Genomic DNA, 22,353 nt, shown 5'->3' with positions numbered 1-22,353 from the left:
AAAAACACTGTCCACACGTAAGCATCCGTTTGTCCCACCTCCACAATCTCCCTCCCCACCTCCTTCACACTCCCACCACCCTAATCTCCCTCACCTCCCCACTTCACTGAGTCTCACCTCCACACCTCCCTCAAAGTTCCACCTCCCTTATCTCCCTCACCTCCCCACCTCCCAAATCTCCCTCACCTCCAAACTTCACTGAATCTTACCTCCCTCATAGTCCCACTTCCACAATCTCCCTCTCCACCTCCCTCATAGTCCAACCTCCCTAATCTCCCTCACCTCCCCACTTCACTGAGTCTCACCTCCCCACCTCCCTCACAGTTCCACCTCCCTAATCTCCCTCACCTCCCCACCTCCCTCACACTCCCACCTCCCAAATCTCCCTCGCCAACTCCCTCACAGTCCCCCCCCCCCCCCACACGGCCCGTCACACGTGCGTACACGCGATACGATGCGCCATCTAAGGGATGCTACGCTTGGTTGAAAACTTGGCCTAGTTCAGATACATATTTCGATGAATTGTAACAGCTTATTGATGCGGCTGAAAGTAGGACAGTTGGAAAGTAAAACAGTTGAAAGTAAGACAGTTGGAAATTAAGACAGTTGGAAAGTAAGATAGTTGGAAAGAAAGACATTTGAAAAGTAAGACCGCTGGAAAAAAAGCCCTTCTAAAATCAAATATGTAGTTGATTAGTAAGACGTTGTTTGAAAGGTAGTTCTATCTGAAAAGTAGTAGGTTATTGAAAAAAAATACCTAGATCTAGTTGGTAAAAAGACCTAGCTGAAAAGACCTAGTAAATAAGTTAGACGTTTTCGAAAAGACTCAGTGTATATACATAGTAAATTCACGTTTAGGGGTTATACAATTTCAGTTCTAGAATTAACTGTTTACATACAAAAAGTAATATTTAAGTTGTTTCCTAAGGCTAAAACGTCCAGTATTGGATATAAAGGCAGTTTTTTTTTTTAAAGCTATCAGTCTGTCGTTTGTTCAATGTCTTGATAAAGTAGAGTTCATATGTTTCTTGACCTCGGCGTATGAATGGATGGCGTGGTCAACTTAACATTCGCTAACATGAGTCAGGTACCCATCAGAGCTGAGTGGACTCAGGTGAATTCCTCAGCAGTAAAGATAACTATTAAAGAAAGAGAAAAGAACTAACCTGAGTTTGTTTAGGAAAAACTCGATCAGGTTTGCCGTAGTACAAAGACCGTATCACAGCAGAAAAAGGTGATGTGCTGTTTGCAATGTATTCTGGGTAGATTGTGTTGGACAAAACTATACACGGCGAGGAATGGTTGTGATCTGTGAATGGATTAGACCCTACAGCGTTGCTGTCGTATTGTTCTGGTGTGTGGCACTCCAAAGAAGATTTGAGAACCGCCGACTTGAACTCTTCAACACCCAATTCGGTTTGATTATTTTCTTTTATAAAAACGATCATTTGTTCGCTTGAACTTTGACCCTGCCTTGAATACGTTACTCTACTGCTATTTTTTAATGCTTCTGGTATATACGTTAACAGAACTCTTTCACCAACGAAAACTCCACCAATTTTACTTTTAGCCAGCTGTTCTAGTACAAAATTAACAGCATCGAGCGTGTTACATTTTATTTCCTTCTCTGCCTTCCTCATATCTAAATGTGGTAGATTTTGACGCAGTTCAGAAAACCAAGTATGGTAGTACAAACCTTTTTCAGTAGGAGGCAAATTATTATAATAAAACACTAATTTTAACGGTCGAATCACACGGATGATGCTTAGCACACTCAGGTAATCTCGGAAGGTAAATATTTTATCCCCACACCAAACATAGTAAGCTGTGGGTGGAACAAGTCCTGGGGTCTCAACGCCAAACAAACGAGCGGATAAAAAATCGCCAAACATTCGTATTTCCTCTTCAGCTTTATATCTAGCATAGTCTGGCTTAGGGGCTGGTTGTGGCGGAGCACTTTTTAATTTCGACAGCTCCTCCGTAGCTTGTTTTAATTTTAATTCCAGATCTTGCGAAGGCTGACATTTATTCGACGAATTTTTCAGTTTTATCAACTCTTCCGATGCTTGGTTATATTTCGTTTCAATATCCTTCAACGTCGAACAATCCACAACACTCGCATCTTCACCTGTTAGAAAAGTCACATCCTTAGTTTTATTACGTCTAGTCTGAACATCCTCGCACGTTTCGCTAATTACAAAAATATTCCGGCTAAAATCCGAATTAAAAACAAGATAACACAAAACCCCCGCGACACAAAACAGAGACAGCAGTAAAAAATAGAACGGTTTCGACGTCTTCATGACGGCTGTCGCCTACCGAAAGAATCGAAACTAAAATAAAACAAGCGGGTTGTAGTCTAGCAGTCGAGAATTTTTTACTCCAGCGGGCTGAGTTACCGATATTTTTTTTTCTGTTCGGTCGTGTTTATCTCTTTAATAAAGCAGCGCTTGATGAGAAGAATCGTAAACCAGAATACTGGTTTATAAAAAATAATATTGCACTGGTCGATGTTATTGGTGTGTTAGCTAATTTGTACAAATTAAATTATTTAATGTTTATTACACTGATATTTTTTTTCTAGCTTGCAGCGAAGCCGTGATGTCGTCGATCAGTGGCTGACCAGTGATGATGTAATGAGGCTAGTGATGACGTCATAGGCTGACCAGCGAGTACGGGGTCAGACTGACATGTAATGAAGTCATATGCTGACCAGTGATGACGTGATGAGGCTGACGAGTGATGACGTCATAGGTTGACCAGTGATGATTTGGATGGCTTCTGGCCAGGACACGAGTCTCAGATTTCACTAAACTTTAAGAGTATATTCATGCACATTTCACTAAACTTTAAGAGTATATTCATGCACATTTCACTAAACTTTAAGAGTATATTCATGCACATTTCACTAAACTTTAAGAGTATATTCATGCACATTTCACTAAACTTTAAGAGTATATACATGCAGATTTCACTAAACTTTAAGAGTATATACATGCAGATTTCACTAAACTTTAAGAGTATATACATGCAGATTTAACTAAACTTTAAGAGTATATACATGCATGTATTCATTGATACTTAGCAATAGAAAACTAAGCAATATGAATGTCATTAATTAGATAAAGTTTACTCTAATAATCAATCATTTATTGTGTTTCCACAAGCCAGAGTATTCACATCGTGAGATAGCCTACATTTTATTTTTACCACCGATGAATAAATTCTATATAGCATTAACTATATTTTTGACACGCTTTAACAGCAGCTGGTTGTCAGGCCATTGACAAGTAGTGAACTTTGAACTTTGTGTGTTTGATCAAACAGCGTGTTCAACACACATAGGCGTCCGCGACGACCTTTTTGCACCAATATTTTATGTGCAGCCAGCAAATGTGCTTTATCGTTCGCGGTAATTCAATCTTGGTACGACTTTTTTGCTGGTAAAATCAACAAAACAAGTAGGCCTACTTCGTTTGGTTAAATCAATAACCGTGTTTGTCTGCGACCAATAGTCCTGCATTAAATTTGTCCCCGCAGTGATTTGATTGATTATCAGGGTGAATTTGAATCTAGTTTTTTTAAAACAAAATGCCAACAAGCTGGTTTTGTTAGCTGTTGAAAACTTAATTCAATATTTTATGACCTCCGGTTTTATTAAGGCTAGAAATATTCAAACAAATAATAACTGGTAATCACGGGTAATACAACATTAATTGAGCTAAAACTATTATTTTTAACTTGAGTTAGTAGAGTCAGGGTATTGTGAAGATAGGAGATGTTATACAATTTAATATACTATAAACTTCTATGATTTACCCCATTGACCGCTATTGTGAATTTTATCTCTGAAAACAATTGTTGTGAATTTCATTGTTTTACTTTTCCTGTCCACTCCGGTTGACTAAAAGATGGTTAGAGGGTGGTTTTCAAAATTATTTGAATTAATAAAATCATTCTAAACGGCTTTTGAACGGCATATATTCAATAGCAAAATTAGGAAATGAATATAATCGATAGTTCCAAAACGGCTCTAATTTTTTAAAATGTAACTATAATTTTACCGCTTGCCATATTTAAAAAGAAATCATTGAAATATGATTACATAGGCTTTTCAAGCCTATTGTGTGAAAGCAAGAGATGTTTTTAAACAGGAGTATTTTTTTTATAACTACATTTGAGTTGTAAAAGTCTACTATAATGTAATATATAATTTTATTGACTTTCCCCATGTCGTTTGTTTAGTATTTTTAACGTTTCTTGCTGATGTACACAACTATAGTATACACATTATTACTTCACCGATTGTTAGAATTTAAATGTGAATTACAAAAGCTATACTGTCAAATCACTTACTAAATAGTGTCTTTCTCTGATATGAAGTTCTCTTTTCCAACCTGATGCTCCATGGTGCAAGTGAAGAAGAGTTTACCTAATTCCGTAATATACTGAATTATGTATTTGGGGTAAATGTTATTTGTAAAGGACCGTGACTTATTTGCTCATTAAGCTTCATATACCCTACGCTGCCTGGTGTTCGGGAATTTATAACATTTTCAGTTAAAGGCATTGTTAATGTACACAAAAATGTTAGTTTAATCATAATAGTGGAGATACAATTTTGGTATGAAGGGTGACTGCTTTAATGTATTTCATTCTGAGCAAACATTAGTATCTACTTAAATTGCCAACTAATAAAAAAGGCTGTAAGACCAACTCATTTTTTTTTCAAAAAGTCAACTTAGCAGTTTTTGCAAGAGGCCTCTCCAAATATCAGTTATTAGAGATGGTTTAATTTTCTCAGCTATTTAAAAATTGCTTAGAATAAATTTTAAATTTTATGTTCGTCTATTCACATGTTATTATCATTTATTTTTGTGTCTAATCAAAGGACTATAGAAATTAAACGCTGTACCCGTTTAAATATATAAAATTGACATATAGAAATAGTCATTTTTTAAATTGAGTTTTTCATGCATTTGAAACTCGTTTAGTATATATTTTAAAGGAATTGTTCTTATATCCAAACGTTTTCTTCGTTTTTTTTTTCTTTGCGTGTAGTCCAAGAACAGGGGACATTAAAAGTTTAAATTCCTGCGCTGTTACGTCCCTTTAATAATTAAAATTTATGAGTGAAATCGTTCAATATAACAATTCTAAGAATCTGGTATTGTTTCCAGGTGACTACGACACCAGAGCTGTCTCCTTACTAAATATCAATATTTTGTCGCATCTGCAAGTTGTCGATCTAATTCAAGCACTATAAAAAAATGTATGGTTTATATAAGGCCGCACACGCAGTATGTGTATTGCACACACGTATTTTGTACACAATGTGGGCTAAAACACAGGTACTTTGTACACATGTGGGTGGTACGCTCATAACCTTTGTAACCACATGTGTTTTATCTATAAATGGTTCGTGCACAAGCTAATTTCACAATAATAAACTGCCAATAGTTTTATAAAAATAAAACATTAACACAATTAAGTATTACGTGTCAACCTGTAATGCGCCACTTACTCCGATTTCAGCCTGCTTTTCTTTTTGGATTTGCAACAGTAACAAACAAAACTGCAAGTTAGATGTTGTTTATCTTGGAATTTTCCCTCTTAGATAGGTTGTTGTCCATAGCTGTTGTGCCTCATCTGCACGGGAGTTCAAAATCGCGACGTGTCGGTTTAGCAAACATGAGCTTTACCATGCCGACACAGTGTTCGATTAACCAATGTTGATGAACTTTTATCTACAAAACTCACTTATTTTCATTTGCCTCACCATTACAAGTTTATGACGCAATATGAGTCGTTTGATGAAATTACCAACATACTGTATGACACTTGGCTAATGTTACACACAGTTACACGACTGATGATTTTTATCTGCTATGATGTAACCAGCTGTGGTCAAACTACCTGTGGTCAAACTACTTACAGTCCAACCACTTACAGTCAAACTACTTACAGTCAAACCACCTGTGGGCAAACCACGTAAAGTCAAACCACTTACAGTCAAGCCATTTACGGTTAAACCTCTTACAGTTAAACCGCTTACAGTCAAACCACTTACAGTCAAACCACTTAGTCAAACCACTTAGTCAAACCACTTAGTCAAACCACTTACAGTCAAACCACTTACAGTTAAACCACTTACATTCAAACCACATGTGGTCAAACCATTTACAGTCAAACCACTTACAGTCAAACCACTTACAGTTACACCACTTACAATCAACACTACTGGGCAAAGGTAAGGTTGTCGTTTGTCTGCTAGATCGAAGGACTGATGTTCGGATTTCGGTTAGAACTTTAACTGTAGAACGCGTCTGAGTCCACCCAGCTCTGATGTATACTGGCTTTAAGTTGGGGAATTTCAAGGCTGCTAGACATAGCACACCATCCTTAGAATTTGCCCGAGTTAAGGAACATGAACTCTATTTCATCTGCCCAATGGATCGCTAAGTCCAAAGAGTAATCATTACTTTTACTTCTGATCAAATCACTTACTGTTAGAACACTATTTGTCAAAGCACCACGTACCATCGCTATCTACCTATCATGACATAATGTATACATATTTGAAACCACCAGTGCTAAAAAGCACCACACACTAACCCTAGCTACCTGTATGCACTGACACTTTTATTGATAGTTCTCTCGCCCTCTAAAATCCCACTCTACGTATTTACAGCCTAATCAACCCATTTTCGTCTTCGCTGCGTTCAACGCGAAAAAAAAACGTAATTAAAACGAGACATGTCGTATAACACGCTAATTTTTACAAGCTTTTTTATTGAGCTTACTTCCTGTGTCTGGCTGTCTGTCTTTCTGTTTGTCTGTCTGTCTGTCGTTCTTTTGTCTTCTGTCTTTGTCGTGTATAGAAACTGGCGAGCGAGATTTCGACCACTTAACACACGGGTTAAGACCCTATGGCGTTGCAATCAGACATGAAATTTTACTTAATTGGATGCTTAATTATTTTTTTAAAGAATTAAAATATCCTGTATAACGTACTATTTACTACGCTATTGTCGGCATATTTTTCGTGTTCATTTGGTGCGCAGTTGTTATTGTCATGCAATTCTATTGTGTTAAAAATTTTAAACTATTGTTAAAAGAAAATAAACGTTTGAATAATGAGGATTTATATAAGTATGCACTAAAAGGAAGAAACGAAATGATTTTCATTCAATTTACAAGAATGCACCACTTTTGAAATCACTAAAAAATTACGTTGGTTAATACCTGATGAAAATTCACTGTGACAAAAAAAAAATGTGATTTAATGAAATTTTAAATTAACGTTTTAAAAACAGTTAATTGATATTTCCTTAACTAAGTACTAGTTTTCTTCAGAAATATGCATACATTGTTTATGTTAATTTGGTGCGCAATTCTTTATTCTACTCGATTCTATTTTAATAACAAAACTTTAAATAAAATAAAATTCCAATTGCCTGATTGCATTGAAAGTGCCACCCCCCACCTTTTCAGTTTCTATGACCTTGCGAGAATATTTAAGGGAGATACCCCCCTCCCCCCCCCCCCCAATTTAATTTACCCATATTTCATCTGTTGTAAACGGGGGAAAGGGGTGGGATGGGGGCGAAACGCAACAGTCGGTACATAAAAAAATAATTCTGAAAAGGTTTTCAGTACCTCTTGATGCCCCTTATGGTGTGTTGCAGTATTTCGGGCAATGAAATTTTTTCTGGATGGGACAGTAAAAGGGTGTGTTAACTACGACTGCCGTGGACCTTTCTGTGGACGGCTATTCATGTTTCAGCCTGCCCTCTCATCCGCGACCCGGGGCCATAAAGATACGGCGTGCCCTTTTCAAATACTCGTTGAATTTATTAACCCGCGTGGCCCGTTGTAGGTTTATGTTCAGCTCTGGTGTAATATTGTCTAATGAAATATTCGACAAGAACCGTATCTGTTACTCTCAATATAGACGTTTTAAAAACGTTGTAGGTTTATGCACATATCTGGTTTAATATTATATGATGTGATATTCGGCAAGAACCGTATCTGTTACTCCCAATATATAAGTTTTTAAAATATTATTGTATTGTGTTTTTTTGTTGTTGCTATTTTGCACTAACTATAAGAAAATAGTAGGTGTGATATTCAATGAAGTATTTCTAGTAGGTTTGATATTCAATGAAGTATTTCTAGTAGGTTTGATATTCAATGATGTATTTATAGTAGGTTTGACATTCAATGATGTATTTCTAGTAGGTTTGATATTCAATGAAGTATTTGTAGTAGGTTTGATATTCAATGAAGTATTTGTAGTAGGTTTGATATTCAATGAAGTATTTGTAGTAGGTTTGATATTCAATGAAGTACTTCTAGTAGGTTTGATATTCAATGAAGTATTTGTAGTAGGTTTGATATTCAATGAAGTATTTGTAGTAGGTTTGATATTCAATGATGTATTTGTAGTAGGTTTGATATTCAATGAAGTATTTCTAGTAGGTTTGATATTCAATGAAGTATTTGTAGTAGGTTTGATATTCAATGAAGTATTTGTAGTAGGTTTGATATTCAATGAAGTATTTGTAGTAGGTTTGATATTCAATGAAGTATTTCTAGTAGGTTTGATATTCAATGAAGTATTTGTAGTAGGTTTGATATTCAATGATGTATTTATAGTAGGTTTGACATTCAATGATGTATTTCTAGTAGGTTTGATATTCAATGAAGTATTTGTAGTAGGTTTGATATTCAATGAAGTATTTGTAGTAGGTTTGATATTCAATGAAGTATTTGTAGTAGGTTTGATATTCAATGAAGTACTTCTAGTAGGTTTGATATTCAATGAAGTATTTGTAGTAGGTTTGATATTCAATGAAGTATTTGTAGTAGGTTTGATATTCAATGATGTATTTGTAGTAGGTTTGATATTCAATGAAGTATTTCTAGTAGGTTTGATATTCAATGAAGTATTTGTAGTAGGTTTGATATTCAATGAAGTATTTGTAGTAGGTTTGATATTCAATGAAGTATTTGTAGTAGGTTTGATATTCAATGAAGTATTTCTAGTAGGTTTGATATTCAATGAAGTATTTGTAGTAGGTTTGATATTCAATGACGTATTTCTAGTAGGTTTGATATTCAATGAAGTATTTCTAGTAGGTTTGATATTCAATGAAGTATTTCTAGTAGGTTTGATATTCAATGAAATATTTGTAGTAGGTTTGATATTCAATGAAGTATTTCTAGTAGGTTTGATATTCAATGAAGTATGTTTAGTATTATATCTATGAGGACAAGGTTAGTAATGTGTGTAGAGGACTTACTAGGGGGGACAACATGGAGACAGATAGTGGGGGGAGATAACTGTAATACAACCTTTGTTACCAAATTCCGAGATAGCCTGTTGGATTGACTTAGGGGATGACATTTATATTTGATGAAGTGGGTCATGTTTCCCCGTGAGGGTGAATAAAATGGAGGGGGGGAGGGGCGGGGTAGGGTAGACTAGATTAAGGACAGGAATTCTACACGTCTTAGTGATTGAGAAACGCTGTTTAAAGTGTTTGTTTATAAAAATTAACACGGGCTCGCCTTAATCTTACTGAAGCGTGTTATCCCACTACATACCTTTTGTCTTATCATAACTAGTTACAAAATAAACACATAAATCTACTCGGATCTTCCAATAGTTAGCTAGCACATTCGTCGCCTACATACCGTATTATATTACCGTAGCGTTTTGTCACCCCTAACCCTCACATACCTAGTATCTTACTTTACCTAGTTACCACACTCACATAGCTATAATATTACCTTAGCTAGTTAACACTCCTATCCCCTACATGCATATACCTGCTCCATCTTATTCATCGACTGGCAAATGACAAAAAAGTGACAATTATCATCGTCTTCTTTTAACGTTCGTGCCCAAGACACACAGGGCAGATGAAGTAGAGTTAAACTGTTTAAGAGACCTTGGCATATAAAAAGATAGTGTGGTCAGCACTATTGCCAGCCGCTTTGATTTCCCTAACGTGATTAAGGTACCCATCAGAGCAGGGTGGACTAAGAGATGTTCTAATGAATTGAACACGGTTTTAAACTAGGTCACGTTGTAACAATGAAGACACATCAGTGATTATATTATAGATGACCGTTAGTGAAAATTCATATATTGTCACGTACCTGTATAAATTCACGAAATTTGGGGATTTATTCATAGAACATTTACCTGTCTAAAGTTGACATAAATGTCTCTCTCACGAAATTTGGGGTTATGTTCATAGAAACATGTATCTGTATAAAGATGACATAAATGACTTGGGGGGGGGGGGCTCTCTATAAGACGTAGACGAAATAGGAAAAAAAAGGTACACATTTATGTCATAAGAAGTGGGGGTTTTTTTTTACATTCAAATGAATAAGAAAACAAGAAAAAAAAACAATATACCTTGAAAGTATACCCCCAAATTAATATTCCGTTTGATTGGCGCATAACATATTAATAATTATGCATGCAGTATCACACAAAAATATTTCATGCATATTATAATACTGAAACATTACAACATGGTTTCATTATTGTATAATCAACCCCTTTTTTCTCAAAGTGTATCATAAGGTAAACAATATTATTAACTAAAGCAATGTAAACATACGTTTAAAAAAAATCACAGAAGTTGTAACCAGATATTTCTTTTTACCAGAGGTTACGTACGCATAATTTAAACAGAAAAAAAATATTAAAGATCTAGTCAGCGAAAAAAAAAAACCCAACTAATTTACACAATTGAAATGCATTAAAAGCAATGATTTAAAATCAATATTAATTTGGAAGCAAGAGTAAAAACACTATTCATCAAATCATAAAACAAGAACATAAATAATAATTTAATTTGTAAATAAATCATCGAATTAAAGCAAGCTTAATTAATACATCATTTCCCACAAACAGAATATTTATCTGTAAGATATAAAGTAGAAAATTTCATTTAGGAAAAAAAATGAAATAGCCATTATCACAATCATATTCCCTCTATAAAAACATCAGTGTAGAATATATGCGGCATATAATAAATGGTATAACATATACACACATAAGTTTTAACCAATTTAAAGCTTATTTACATTTTATCAATTACAAACACCATGCAGAATATTTTAAAACACATTTGAACCGGTAGTTAACGTAAGCTTTGCAGTATTAAAGTATAAAACACGCGAACATTATTTTTAAATAATGTCAATAAGTTTTTAGTTTAAAAAAACACCAGCAACAAAAACACAGATTGAGTCGATTATTCAAAGCTGTTGAAATCATGTACGGTTCTACCTAGAAGGGGTTGTCTGAGATGTATTGGGGGAAGGTGTGGCTTCGCGCGCTTTACATTTACACATTTTCCCCTTTTAATTTTTTAAGTTTCCTGAATGCAATGTATGCAATTAATATGGCCTTGCAACAGGTATTGTATTTCAGTCAAGCACATATGCAAATTGCTTTTTTTCTCAGCTGTCAAAGGATGTATTCCCTAAAAGCTAAATAAAAAGTATACTTATCTACAGTGAGATATTAAGGGGTAGGCTTTAAGAATCTATAAGTAGCCTGTAAAATGCAGTCCATGATAAAAGACAAATATTTGCACTACTCAAAATCATAATAGTTGACAAAAAGCAAAAACAAAAACCACCGAAAAAAATTAAATTGTTTTAAAACTAAACAATCTGCAGCAACTCTTTGAATACAATATTATGGCTAGAATATGGCACTGATCTACAAGCAATTGCTTCTCTTCATCTCGCGAAGGATACCCAAAAAAATTGTCCTTTTAAAATTATCACTTGTTACACTCGCATATCTAAAAATTAGCACCAGTCAACACGATCTAAGTTTATTGTGTCGTAATTCACGTACACGGCACTTAGAGATTCCTTGTCCGGCATCCGTCTAGCTTCCGGCAGTTGTGCTAGTTGTGGGCAGCACAGGTAAGGTTTCAGGTACAAACTTACTATAAATATAACACGCTAATATAACATGGCCAGCGCCAAAAGTAAACTCGATAGAAAGCTGGAAGTGAAAGAAATAAATTGACGCCACGCACGAGCATATAATGGCTCCGGATGTCGCGAAACCTTTGAGAATGTTATCAGCGTACTTAACTACAACAGCTATCAAAAGTCCTCCTAAGGAATTCAAACATATAACAAACCAGACTACAGAATCGTAGCCATGAAAAAATCCATTCTGTAGCAATTTTTCGCCGTCATTAACAAACATGGTAATGACTCCCATAATAGACCCTAATACTCCCAGTTGAACATTACGTATCCAAACAGATTGCCGAGATCCTTTGAGAATTTTTTCGAAGTAAACGCTAGCGAACCCGGACATGAAAGACGAGACAACGACAGCGATGAGTCCTTTGATTTGACTTTGTTCTGTGGCTGTTGCTGTTTTCTTGCTGTTCTCCGGCTGCATCTGGACAATGGCCACGCCCACAAAGAGAATGACCAGTGAAGCCCACTGTAATTTGCTCAGCACTTTTTTTAACATTAGAACTGAGAAAATGGCGGTGGTCAGAATTTTCAGTTGATAAGACACCTGAAGTAGAAAAACTTGTATAGTGTATAATAAAGAACAAGAGATTAAAAAAAAAGACTTACATTTGGGGTGTTAAAAAGCCGGAAATGTTAACTTAAAGATGTACATTGACTTGTTAGTGCTATGTTACTGCTGTGTCTTTACTACTCTATTGCTTTTTTACTTTTTGATACGGAAAAACATAATTTTGAAATCTTGTCTGTATGTCTGTGTGTGTGTGTGTGTCTGTCTGTCTGTCTGTGTGTAAACACGATAACTTGAGTACCATTACAGCTAGGTTGATGAAATTTCATATATAAGTATTTTATCAAAATCCGTATCAACTTTTGGGCGATTTCCGATAACCGGAAGTGGTACTTTTTCTACTTTGAATTTTTCAAAAGCCTATAACTTGAGTATTATTTCAGATAGATAGGCTACATGAAATTTCACATGTAAGTAAAATATCTAATTCTCTACCTTTTATTAAATTTTGAGTAATTTCCGTTGACCGGAAGTACTATTTCCGATTTCTCAAAAAACGCATGTAAATTTATAAAGTACTAATAATATTGCGCACTATTATGCACATTTCATTAGACGTTCCCTTGGTGTGCAATTCTTTCTTCTACGAGATGTTATTCTATTTTAAAAACTTTAAGTAGGCCTATTTAAAATGGTGTTCCCATCCCTTGTTGTTTTATAATAGAATATTCGAGAAAGTTTAGGGGAGATCACTCCCGGTTTATTAAATGCTGTTATTACAATTTTTTAAACGGCAAATGTGAAAAAAAAGGCCTCAGTTCCTACTGTTGTTACCGTTATTGAATAAAAATAAATAAAATAAATTGAAGTTAGAACAATTAAGTACCTGAAACGTGGCTGCATCTAAATTAGAGATGGCAACATAGACCAAATTGTTTTGTAGAACAAAGATGATAGATGGTATTGACACTTTGAGACAATCTATTGGCTCTAAGATAATATCTTCATAAAGCAACTTCAGCCATGCTTGTATACCCCCAGTCTGATGAAACAAAACAAGAAATCAATTCAGCGTCTTCACATATATTACATATTAGTCATGTAGGATTAAATAAACGCTTGATATGATTACTCAAGCTGTTAATGCTATATTCAGAGATTACGAGAGTGGAAAGGACGAATAGAGAGGCCAAGAAAGATGGGAAGAAAGAGAGCCGTTGATATCTTTAAATGACGCAAATTCCGTTCGTTAAACCAAATATTTTACATAATTTACAATTAGTTATTCCAGTTTACATTTAAATTTAGCCGTGACTGAATTAGAACTGAACTCACCAGTGTTAAAAATCATAATATAAATAACTTTAAAAAAAAAAAGAATGTATTGTTGGTGTGTTCTAAGTAGAAATAAAACAAGAGGATTGAATTGCATTGTATAAAAAATGTACTAAATTGTAATTTTCGGAGAGTGACTTTGAAAATACATGAAGCCGAGCTTTTAAAATCAAACAAATTGTAGCAGATACAAAATACAAACTCCCCACTTTTTAAGGCTGTGTGCGGCACCCGATTTAAGTGTATTGGGTGTCAGATGTCAAATTTCAGTTTTGACCTAATTATTAAAGTATATCCATTTCTGAATACAAAACCACATAACATATTGTTGGAAAATGCTTATTTTTATTTTAAATTAATTTTTTTGTGAGGCATGTATATGCATGTTTTGTCTAATTTTTCAAAAACACTGCGAAAATTGCCAAAGTTTACTACTATAAAACATACAGATAACTAAAAATAGCTACCGCGTGTTTAGTATTGCCGGAAAGCTCCTTTTCTTGTCTATAACGACAAGGTAAATTTGTCAACCAATGAAAATATTCCATTTAATTTCGAATGTTCAAATGAAACACACTTTTTAAAGAGTTTGACCTACATATACCAAATTTACCTACTCGGCCTTACCCCGGAAGCAAGGTAAAATTCTATTGGCTGGCGGACTCGGCATTATCAGTGTTAAAATTTTCGATTCGCTAGCTAGTTTATCGCTTCCGGCGTGCCTAGTGATGCACTCATTCTTGTTGTGGATATTCAATCAGCTGTTTACAAACTTTTTAGACAAATCTCATCGTATCAAATGTTTTTGTCGGTTTAATAATGTTTAAACTGTTTAGAAGTATCGTGATTTTATACCAGCCACCATTCTTTGTTGATTCACTGCTACTAGATTTAGTCTACACAAGCCTACGAGAAGAGTAAGCAGTGTTTTACGTGTGTGTGTAGTAAGTTATTACACAGCAAGAAATACACTATCACCCTGTGATCGAACCCAAAACAGACTTATCAGATAGAACGATTTTGGTAATAACTTAAGTAATCCCCGGGTGAAGTTGGCCTAAACATGTTACAAGTGTCCTAATGCCTAACAAGGATAACAGAGTACACAACAAACTAGGCTCATGTGTTTTACAGTCTACATCTGATTATGACAACTACAGCCTTAATTTTGTTTACAAGGAATAGATGCACGGACATCAAGCAGTGAGTATTTCAATATCCATTAAACTATTTGAATTTAAAGATTAATTAGTAGACCTACATATTTTTTTTTTAACATCTTATTTAGGTTAGTAGACCTGTTTGTCATTAGACTCATTAGTGGTTCAGATACTAGCTAGATCTAGATCTAGTTCAAAAGATTTTTATCTCCTCAAACTAATGAATCAAATTCTATTCAGTGATTCTCCTAATCTTATATTCATACAATATATCATTATAGTTTTATGATTACTTTTCTTTTTACATTTGTATATTTTATTAATAAATTCATTTCCCCTATGATTTAGGCCTACAGTGTGTGTTGAAAACCCTGCAAGTTGTCCTGGTTCAAGGTAACTTTCCCTACACATAATTTTGTTTCACATAACAATATCTGGAGAAAATGATTGAAGAGCTAGTGACCAAGTGAACTCAGTGAAAGAATATGGCAACTTTTAAATACTGCAAAAAGGAAAATCATCTATCCGAGTGACGGTAAACCGCTTTTCAAAATCTTGTTCTGGACCCAAAACAGTTGTAAAATTTATTTATAGCTTATAACTTACAATGATTTTGCAACTTAGTTTAGGATTCAATAAATATTCAATGCAAAATGTGTTTGTGGTAAAGTGTGGTTTTTTTTGTCCACTGAAATAACTTGATGTTCTACTTTCCTTTATAGAATTGACCTTTGCCAAGAGAGAGCCAAGCAGTATGAAACCAGACAATAACTTAGAAAAAGAGCATTTATTTTGGTCAGTGCACAAGTATTAACAGGAAGAGATAAAAAGAGCTGAAGATATGAATAAATCAATTATTATAGTTATAATGGTCATGTCATGTCATGTTTGCCTGTCGTCCCTACTGGGACATAGGCCGCTGACAAGAGCTTTCCAGACGTCTCTGTCCAGGGCTAGTCTCTCCAACTGTCCCCAGGTGTATCCAATCTTCTTGGTGTCTTCTTCCAGGTCACGTCTCCAGGTCTTTCTTGGTCTGCCTCTCTTCCTCCTGCCTTGTGGATTCCAGGTGAGGGCCTGTCTTGTTATGCTGGATACAGGCTTCCTGAGTGTGTGGCCAATCCATTTCCATTTTCTCTGGAGGATCTCTACTTCCACTGGCAGTTGATTTGTCCGTTGCCATAGAACATCATTTCTGATGGTTTTAGGCCAGCGAATTCGCAGGATCTTTCTGAGACATGCGTTTATAAATGATTGTATTTTCTTCTTATTTATAGCAGTTATTCTCCATGTCTCAGCTCCATAGAGTAAAACAGGTTTTACGAGTGTGTTGAAGATCCGGATTTTTATTCTAAGGGTTAAATCTCCCGAACCCCAAACATTTTTTAGTTGGTTGAAGACTGCTCTTGCCTTACCCGTCCTTATTTTTATGTCTGCTTCTGTCCCACCCTGCTTATCAACAATACTTCCAAGGTAGGTGAATCTATCCACTTCTTCTAGGGCTTCTTCTGCCAGTGTTATAGGGTTGTTGTTTGATGCATTGACTTTGAGAACTTTACTTTTCCCTCTGTGGATGTTCAGACCCAGGCTTGTAGAAAAATTTGCAACCCTGTTGGTTTTATCCTGCATTTGCTGTTGTGTGTGAGAAAGAAGGGCCAGGTCGTCAGCAAAGTCCAGGTCATCCAGCTGGCTCCACAATGTCCACTGTATACCGTTTCGCGTTTTCTCTGTTGACATCTTCATAACCCAGTCTATGGCCAGTAGGAACAGGAATGGTGAAAGTAGGCAACCCTGCCTTACTCCGGTCCGTACTGGGAAGGCCTCTGTAGTCTGTTGGCCATGCACTACTCTACATTTGAGACCTTCATATGAAGACATAATAATGTTGACTATTTTCTGTGGCACCCCGTAGTGTCTCAACAATTTCCACATTGACTGCCTATCCAGGCTATCAAAGGCCTTCTCATAGTCTATGAAATTAATATAGAGAGATGAGTTCCACTCTTGGGTCTGTTCAATGATGATGCGCAGGGTAGCAATTTGGTCTATGCATGACCTTTCCTTCCTAAAGCCCGCCTGTTGATCTCGAAGCTGGGGATCTATGGCTTCCTTCATTCTGTTTAATAATATTCTGTTGAAGACTTTGCCTGGGATGGACAAAAGTGTTATCCCTCTATAGTTAGAGCATGCACTAAGATCGCCTTTCTTTGGAAGCTTTATGAGTAGTCCCTCCTTCCACTCCTCTGGTATTTGTTCATCTTCCCAGATTTTCTTGAAGAGTGTGTATAGTAGTGTGGTGCTAGTTTCTATATCTGCTGTCAGTGCTTCTGCCGGTATACCATCTATTCCTGGAGCCTTCCAATTTTTCAGCTGCTTTATAGCTCTATGTATCTCTTCTTTTGAAGGTGGGTTGCAGTCTATAGGGAGGTCACTTTCAGCTGGTGGTATGTCTTGCGTGCACTCTGGTGTTGGTCTATTCAGTAGTTCTTCAAAATGTTCTACCCATCTCTTCATCTGTCCTTCCGCATCAGGTATTGTCTTTCCATCTTTGGTTTTCACTGGCCTCTCTGGCTTACTGTACTTACCAGATATCTTCTTAATTGTATTGTACACGTCCCTAATATTACCATGGTACAGTGCTTCTTCCGCTTCTCTTGCCAGCAGTTCCAAATAGCTCCGTTTGTCTTTCCTTATGTGTTTCTTTACATTTTTGTTCGTTTCGGTGTATTCTTCCAGTGCTTTTAATTTCGTAGCCCGTGTGCGGCTGTTGTTTAATGTTGCCTTCTTTCTTTTTCTCTCTTCAATAATTTTCATGGTATCTGCTGATATCCATTCCTTCGCTTGTCTTTTGATAGGGCCTAGCACTTCTTCGCATGTTGATGTTAATATACTTTTAGTTTTTTCCCATGTTTCCTCTATCGTCTCTTCTTCTATTAGTTCTTGTAGTACCTGGAACCTATTGGACATATGAAGTTTAAATTCGTTGAGTTTAGATGGGTCCTTTAGCAGGCCTGTGTTGTACCTGTATTTCCTTTTGTTTTCCAACATGTTTTTCTTCAGCTTGAGTTTTACTTTAGCTACCAGTAGGTGATGGTCTGAAGCAACATCAGCTCCTCTCTTGACGCGTACATCCTGAAGTGATCTCCTGAACTTTTTTATGATACATATATGGTCTATCTGGTTTTCTGTAGATAGGTCGGGTGATACCCAAGTAGCTTTATGTATCCTTTTATGATGAAAGAGACTACCGCCAATGACTAAATTATTTGTGGCACACAAGTCAGCAAATCTTTCTCCGTTTTCGTTCATCTCACCTAAACCCTGCTGTCCCATACATTCTTCATATCCTCTGTTGTCGCTTCCAATCTTAGCATTGAAGTCGCCCATGAGTATAAGGATGTTTCTTCTTGGGCGGTTCTGGATAATGGTCATTAGCCTGTTGTAGAATTCGTCTTTGTCCTCCTCTTTGCTGTCATTTGTTGGGGCGTAGGCCTGTATTATGTCCATGTTTATTCGTCTTATTTTAGTTTTAAAGGTGGCTGTTATGATCCGCGGGCAGTGTGCCTCCCATCCGATGAGAGCCCTTTGTGCTTGGTTTGATAGCATGAGTGCAACTCCTTGAGTATGTGGTGCATTTTCATCCTCATGACCTGAGTACAGCAGTAGCTCTCCTGATATCAGCCTTTTTTGTCCTGAGCCAGTCCACCTTGATTCGCTGACACCCAGGATAGCTATTTTATAGCGTCTCATTTCTGCTGCTACTTGGGTTGCTTTTCCAGCTTCGTACATCGTGCGGACATTCCAAGCTCCAATATTGATGGTGGTCCTAGTGGAAATAATGGTGGTCGACCTGGTGGTTTCCAATACATATTGGCTTTCACCACCCGGCTTCATAAATTCTCCATCGGGAGATCCATTTTTCCCCTGGTCCGAGCTGTCTTTGTTTCTCTCTGTAGTTATAATGGTAGCAAGGATTTAAAAAAAAACCCATTGAAACATTTTGCCGGATGACTAATCTGGAAAAAGAAAATGCTAGATGGCAGTAAAAAGTAGCAGTTGCCAAAATGAAATGTGAATATGCTTAACAAAATAGAACTGTTAGGTGTGGTTCAGCCCATTTTTTGAAACAGTTTATTTTAAGAAAATAAAAATGTTTTTTACCTTTACGTATTTGACGCGTTATCTTTGTACGACAATTTTTTTACTTTATTATTTAAAATGTACTTGCAAGTTTAATACTTCATTGCATGTTTATATGTTAAATAAACCTGCATAAATTAAAACCAAATTTTGTTAGTATTTGTTAGGCTATGAATGAAATTTTTCATTTTTCTTTAGTTTTTTGCGTTTTTCTCAAAACGTTAAAATTCACTCTTCAAATCCCTACTCCTCTGTTAGTTCTGCATGTATTGTAATGAAACTTAGCCTGATTATTCTTCTAACATATATAAACAACTTCTATAAAGCATTTTTTAAAGATTTTTCTTACTTTAGATTTTATGGACTGAAATATGTTGAATTTGAGCAAATTTCAGCTTTTTTTAACAGTCTAGGATTTAAAAATTAAAAATAATTTTTTATAACCCTTTTCTTAAAAAGTACTTTACAGAAAGTTTTAGGCTAACATCACTCTACAAAATGCTTGCATTTCTGTGTGTTTACCTCTAGTGGTTGCTGAGCCTTAGCATTTTGAAAATGATAAACAAAAATCCAATATGGCGGACGTAACCATGGCAACCAAAAATATTTTTCTTTTTGGACACCATTTTTAAAAATCCCATTGAGCATACATTATATGGGTAAAGTTTCAGTGAATTTGCTTGGCTAATAACAAAAAAGTGTTTTCCCTGTAGCTCCTAGCCTTAAGCGAACAACTTTCTAACATACCATACACGTATTATAATTCATGTATTATAATGACAATGCGAATAAAAAAAAGGGAGGTACTTAACTTTAATGAGAATGACATCAAGGGAAGTAATTACCTACATGAGTATGACAAAAAGGGACGTAATTACCTCTATGAGTATGACATCAAGGGAAGTAATTACTCCCATGAGTATGACAACAAGGGACGTAATTACCTCAATGAGTATGACAACGAGTGATGTAGTGAACTTAAAGACCTCCGCCATGATGACAGCAGATGTTGACAGGAACATGTCCCCCTCACGTGTACGCACGTAGCGCATGACAAGGATGAGCAAAGCATTTTGTACGGTCAGCAGAACCAGACTGATGTACTTTAGGTAGGTGGATGTGTCTAGTGGAACTGGTTGCTCAAGGTCTGGAATAATTACAGATATGCACATTTTCAAAACATGTTGTTTTTTTTAATTGTGTGTCCATTTTGAGTCCACCGACCTCTGAAGTGCACCTGAATCACATTGGGGAAAGTAAAGGCGGATGGGTATAGTGCTGACCATACCATTCTTAAAAATGCCGAGGGAAAGAAACATGTGAACTCTACTTCATTTGTCTTTTTGATGTTTAGGTCTAAAAAGGAAGATGTTCGCTTCACTTTTATAACCACATCAGATGAATCACGAAGCTAAAAGAGTAATGTCTCTATATTTTAAAGACACATTTGCTTATATTCTACCTTATCAACAAACCATTTTACTAAACTGAACAAAAGCAAACACAAACAATAAATGTAGGCCCTACTCGAGAAATAAATTTTAAAAAGTATTCATTTTCCTTCAAGAAAAAAACAACAACAAAAAAAACATAAAATGGTTTAATTCGTTTTAAAACTCATTTGAAAGAAAATTACTTTTTTAAGTGTTGTGTGATCGTCATACCCCCCCCCCCCCCTCCCCACACACACGCCTGTCCCCCTGCTCCACAACTATCATTTGAATGGATATCTACCGATAGTTGACCAAGCATTTACCACATAATATAGATAAAAAAAGGGTCGCCTTGATCATGAATTGAAAATAAAATATAAAAGTGATCAAATCAAGTTATAATACATTAGAATTTCACAGAATAAATAATCGCCTGATCTCTTCATGTACAATGTGCATACACATTCAGCAAAAAAAAATTCTTCGCTTAAAATTATATTATTTTCAACTAGATTATCTGTCGTCGTAATTGTATTGTCAAGTTTATAAATCATAAGTTATAACACCCACATAATTTCTCCTGGAAATGGTTGCATAAATATTTTTTTTAAAGTGTTTACAAATTGTGGTAAATTTGATTATAGTAGAGTATTCGTAATTGCGTTGTCCAGTTTATAAATCATAAGTAATAACACCCACATAATTTTTTTCTCGAAATTGTTGCAACAGTATTTATTTAAAAATGGTTTAAATGTAATAATATCATTGAAGTAGAGTATGTCTAACGAATAGGCTAAATTTCTCAAGTTGCACTGTCTTTCAGACAAGTTATTGTCCGATTCGATCAGTTATCCTACTCGGGCAAACATCGTTTTGGGAAAATGATACACGGGCTTATATAATTTAAGCAAGTGTATGACACACCCATCATTTAGTCGAGTCGGTTCATTGGCTTTGGCCTAACTGTATTATAGTGTTCCCTATTCAAACCCACTTGAGCAACCATGCAATCATTGTAACTCCCCTTGCTTAATTCAAAGGTCATATTTTGTTTAATATCCAGTGTGTGCTTACAAGCACTTAATGTTAGCTTGCCATCCATGTAATATGAATGTACACATTAAAAAAAATTCATAAAAAACGTTTTAATAACAAGCTTTTATGTAATAATGCACTAAAAAGTAGAAAATAAATTATAGACTACTATTTAAATAACTATAAAAAAAGCGTGGGTCACTTTAGTATCTATTGGATACCTTTACTAATGTTAAGGAAGACACCCACGCTTTTCTTTATAGTTATTTAAATAGTAGTCTATAATTTATTTTCTACTTTTTAGTGCATTATTACATAAAAGCTTGTTATTAAAACGTTTTTTATGAATTTTTTTTCAGTACTTTACATGTTTTATTTACAATAGAGTTACATGACTAAAAACCATTGCGCGCCTACTGAACATCACGTTCAGTAGGCGCGCAATGGTTTTTGAACGCAGCCATTGAAGCTATTGAAGGTGATGACGCGTGTGGTGTGGTTGACTAGACATGCCTACTAATTCGGTCCAAATTTTTATTAATTCATAAAAAATTAATTAGGCATCCAATTAAGTCAAATTTAGTTTCAGATTGCATTGTCTTCATGTCTTGACCCACGTGCCAACTGTAAATCGTATCGGTCAAGTAGAACTGTCCGAATTTTCACTCCTGCGTTTCCGTCTAGACAGACTGACGAGGAAGTGAGTTAA

At 35.6% G+C, this 22,353-nt stretch overlaps 1 protein-coding gene and 1 long non-coding RNA gene across 2 annotated transcripts in view; one reads left to right on the top strand and one right to left on the bottom strand.

Moving 5' to 3' along the window:
• Positions 1-11,892: 11,892 nt before the first annotated feature.
• LOC131941147 (UDP-N-acetylglucosamine transporter-like) overlaps positions 11,893-22,353 on the bottom strand; it is a 12,124-nt gene continuing 1,663 nt past the window's right edge. Inside the window, exons 2-4 of the mRNA XM_059300157.1 lie at positions 20,121-20,323; positions 13,431-13,586; positions 11,893-12,580 (exon numbers count right to left, since the gene is read on the bottom strand). Coding sequence (XP_059156140.1) covers positions 11,927-12,580; positions 13,431-13,586; positions 20,121-20,323 — 1,013 coding nt within the window. The 3' untranslated portion in view covers positions 11,893-11,926. The remainder of the gene's footprint in view (positions 12,581-13,430; positions 13,587-20,120; positions 20,324-22,353) is intronic.
• Positions 14,489-15,903, top strand: LOC131941164 (uncharacterized). Its single transcript, XR_009386619.1, has 3 exons — positions 14,489-15,082; positions 15,388-15,574; positions 15,762-15,903. It is a non-coding gene; the product is annotated as an uncharacterized LOC131941164 (long non-coding RNA).

This window comes from Physella acuta, unplaced genomic scaffold, assembly GCF_028476545.2.
Source record: "Physella acuta isolate Inbredline_101_S28 unplaced genomic scaffold, ASM2847654v3 ptg000350l, whole genome shotgun sequence".
Classification (NCBI taxonomy): Eukaryota; Metazoa; Mollusca; class Gastropoda; family Physidae; genus Physella; species Physella acuta.
The sequence above is the reverse complement of the archived record's forward strand: the minus strand, read 5'-3'. Positions and strand labels throughout refer to the sequence as shown.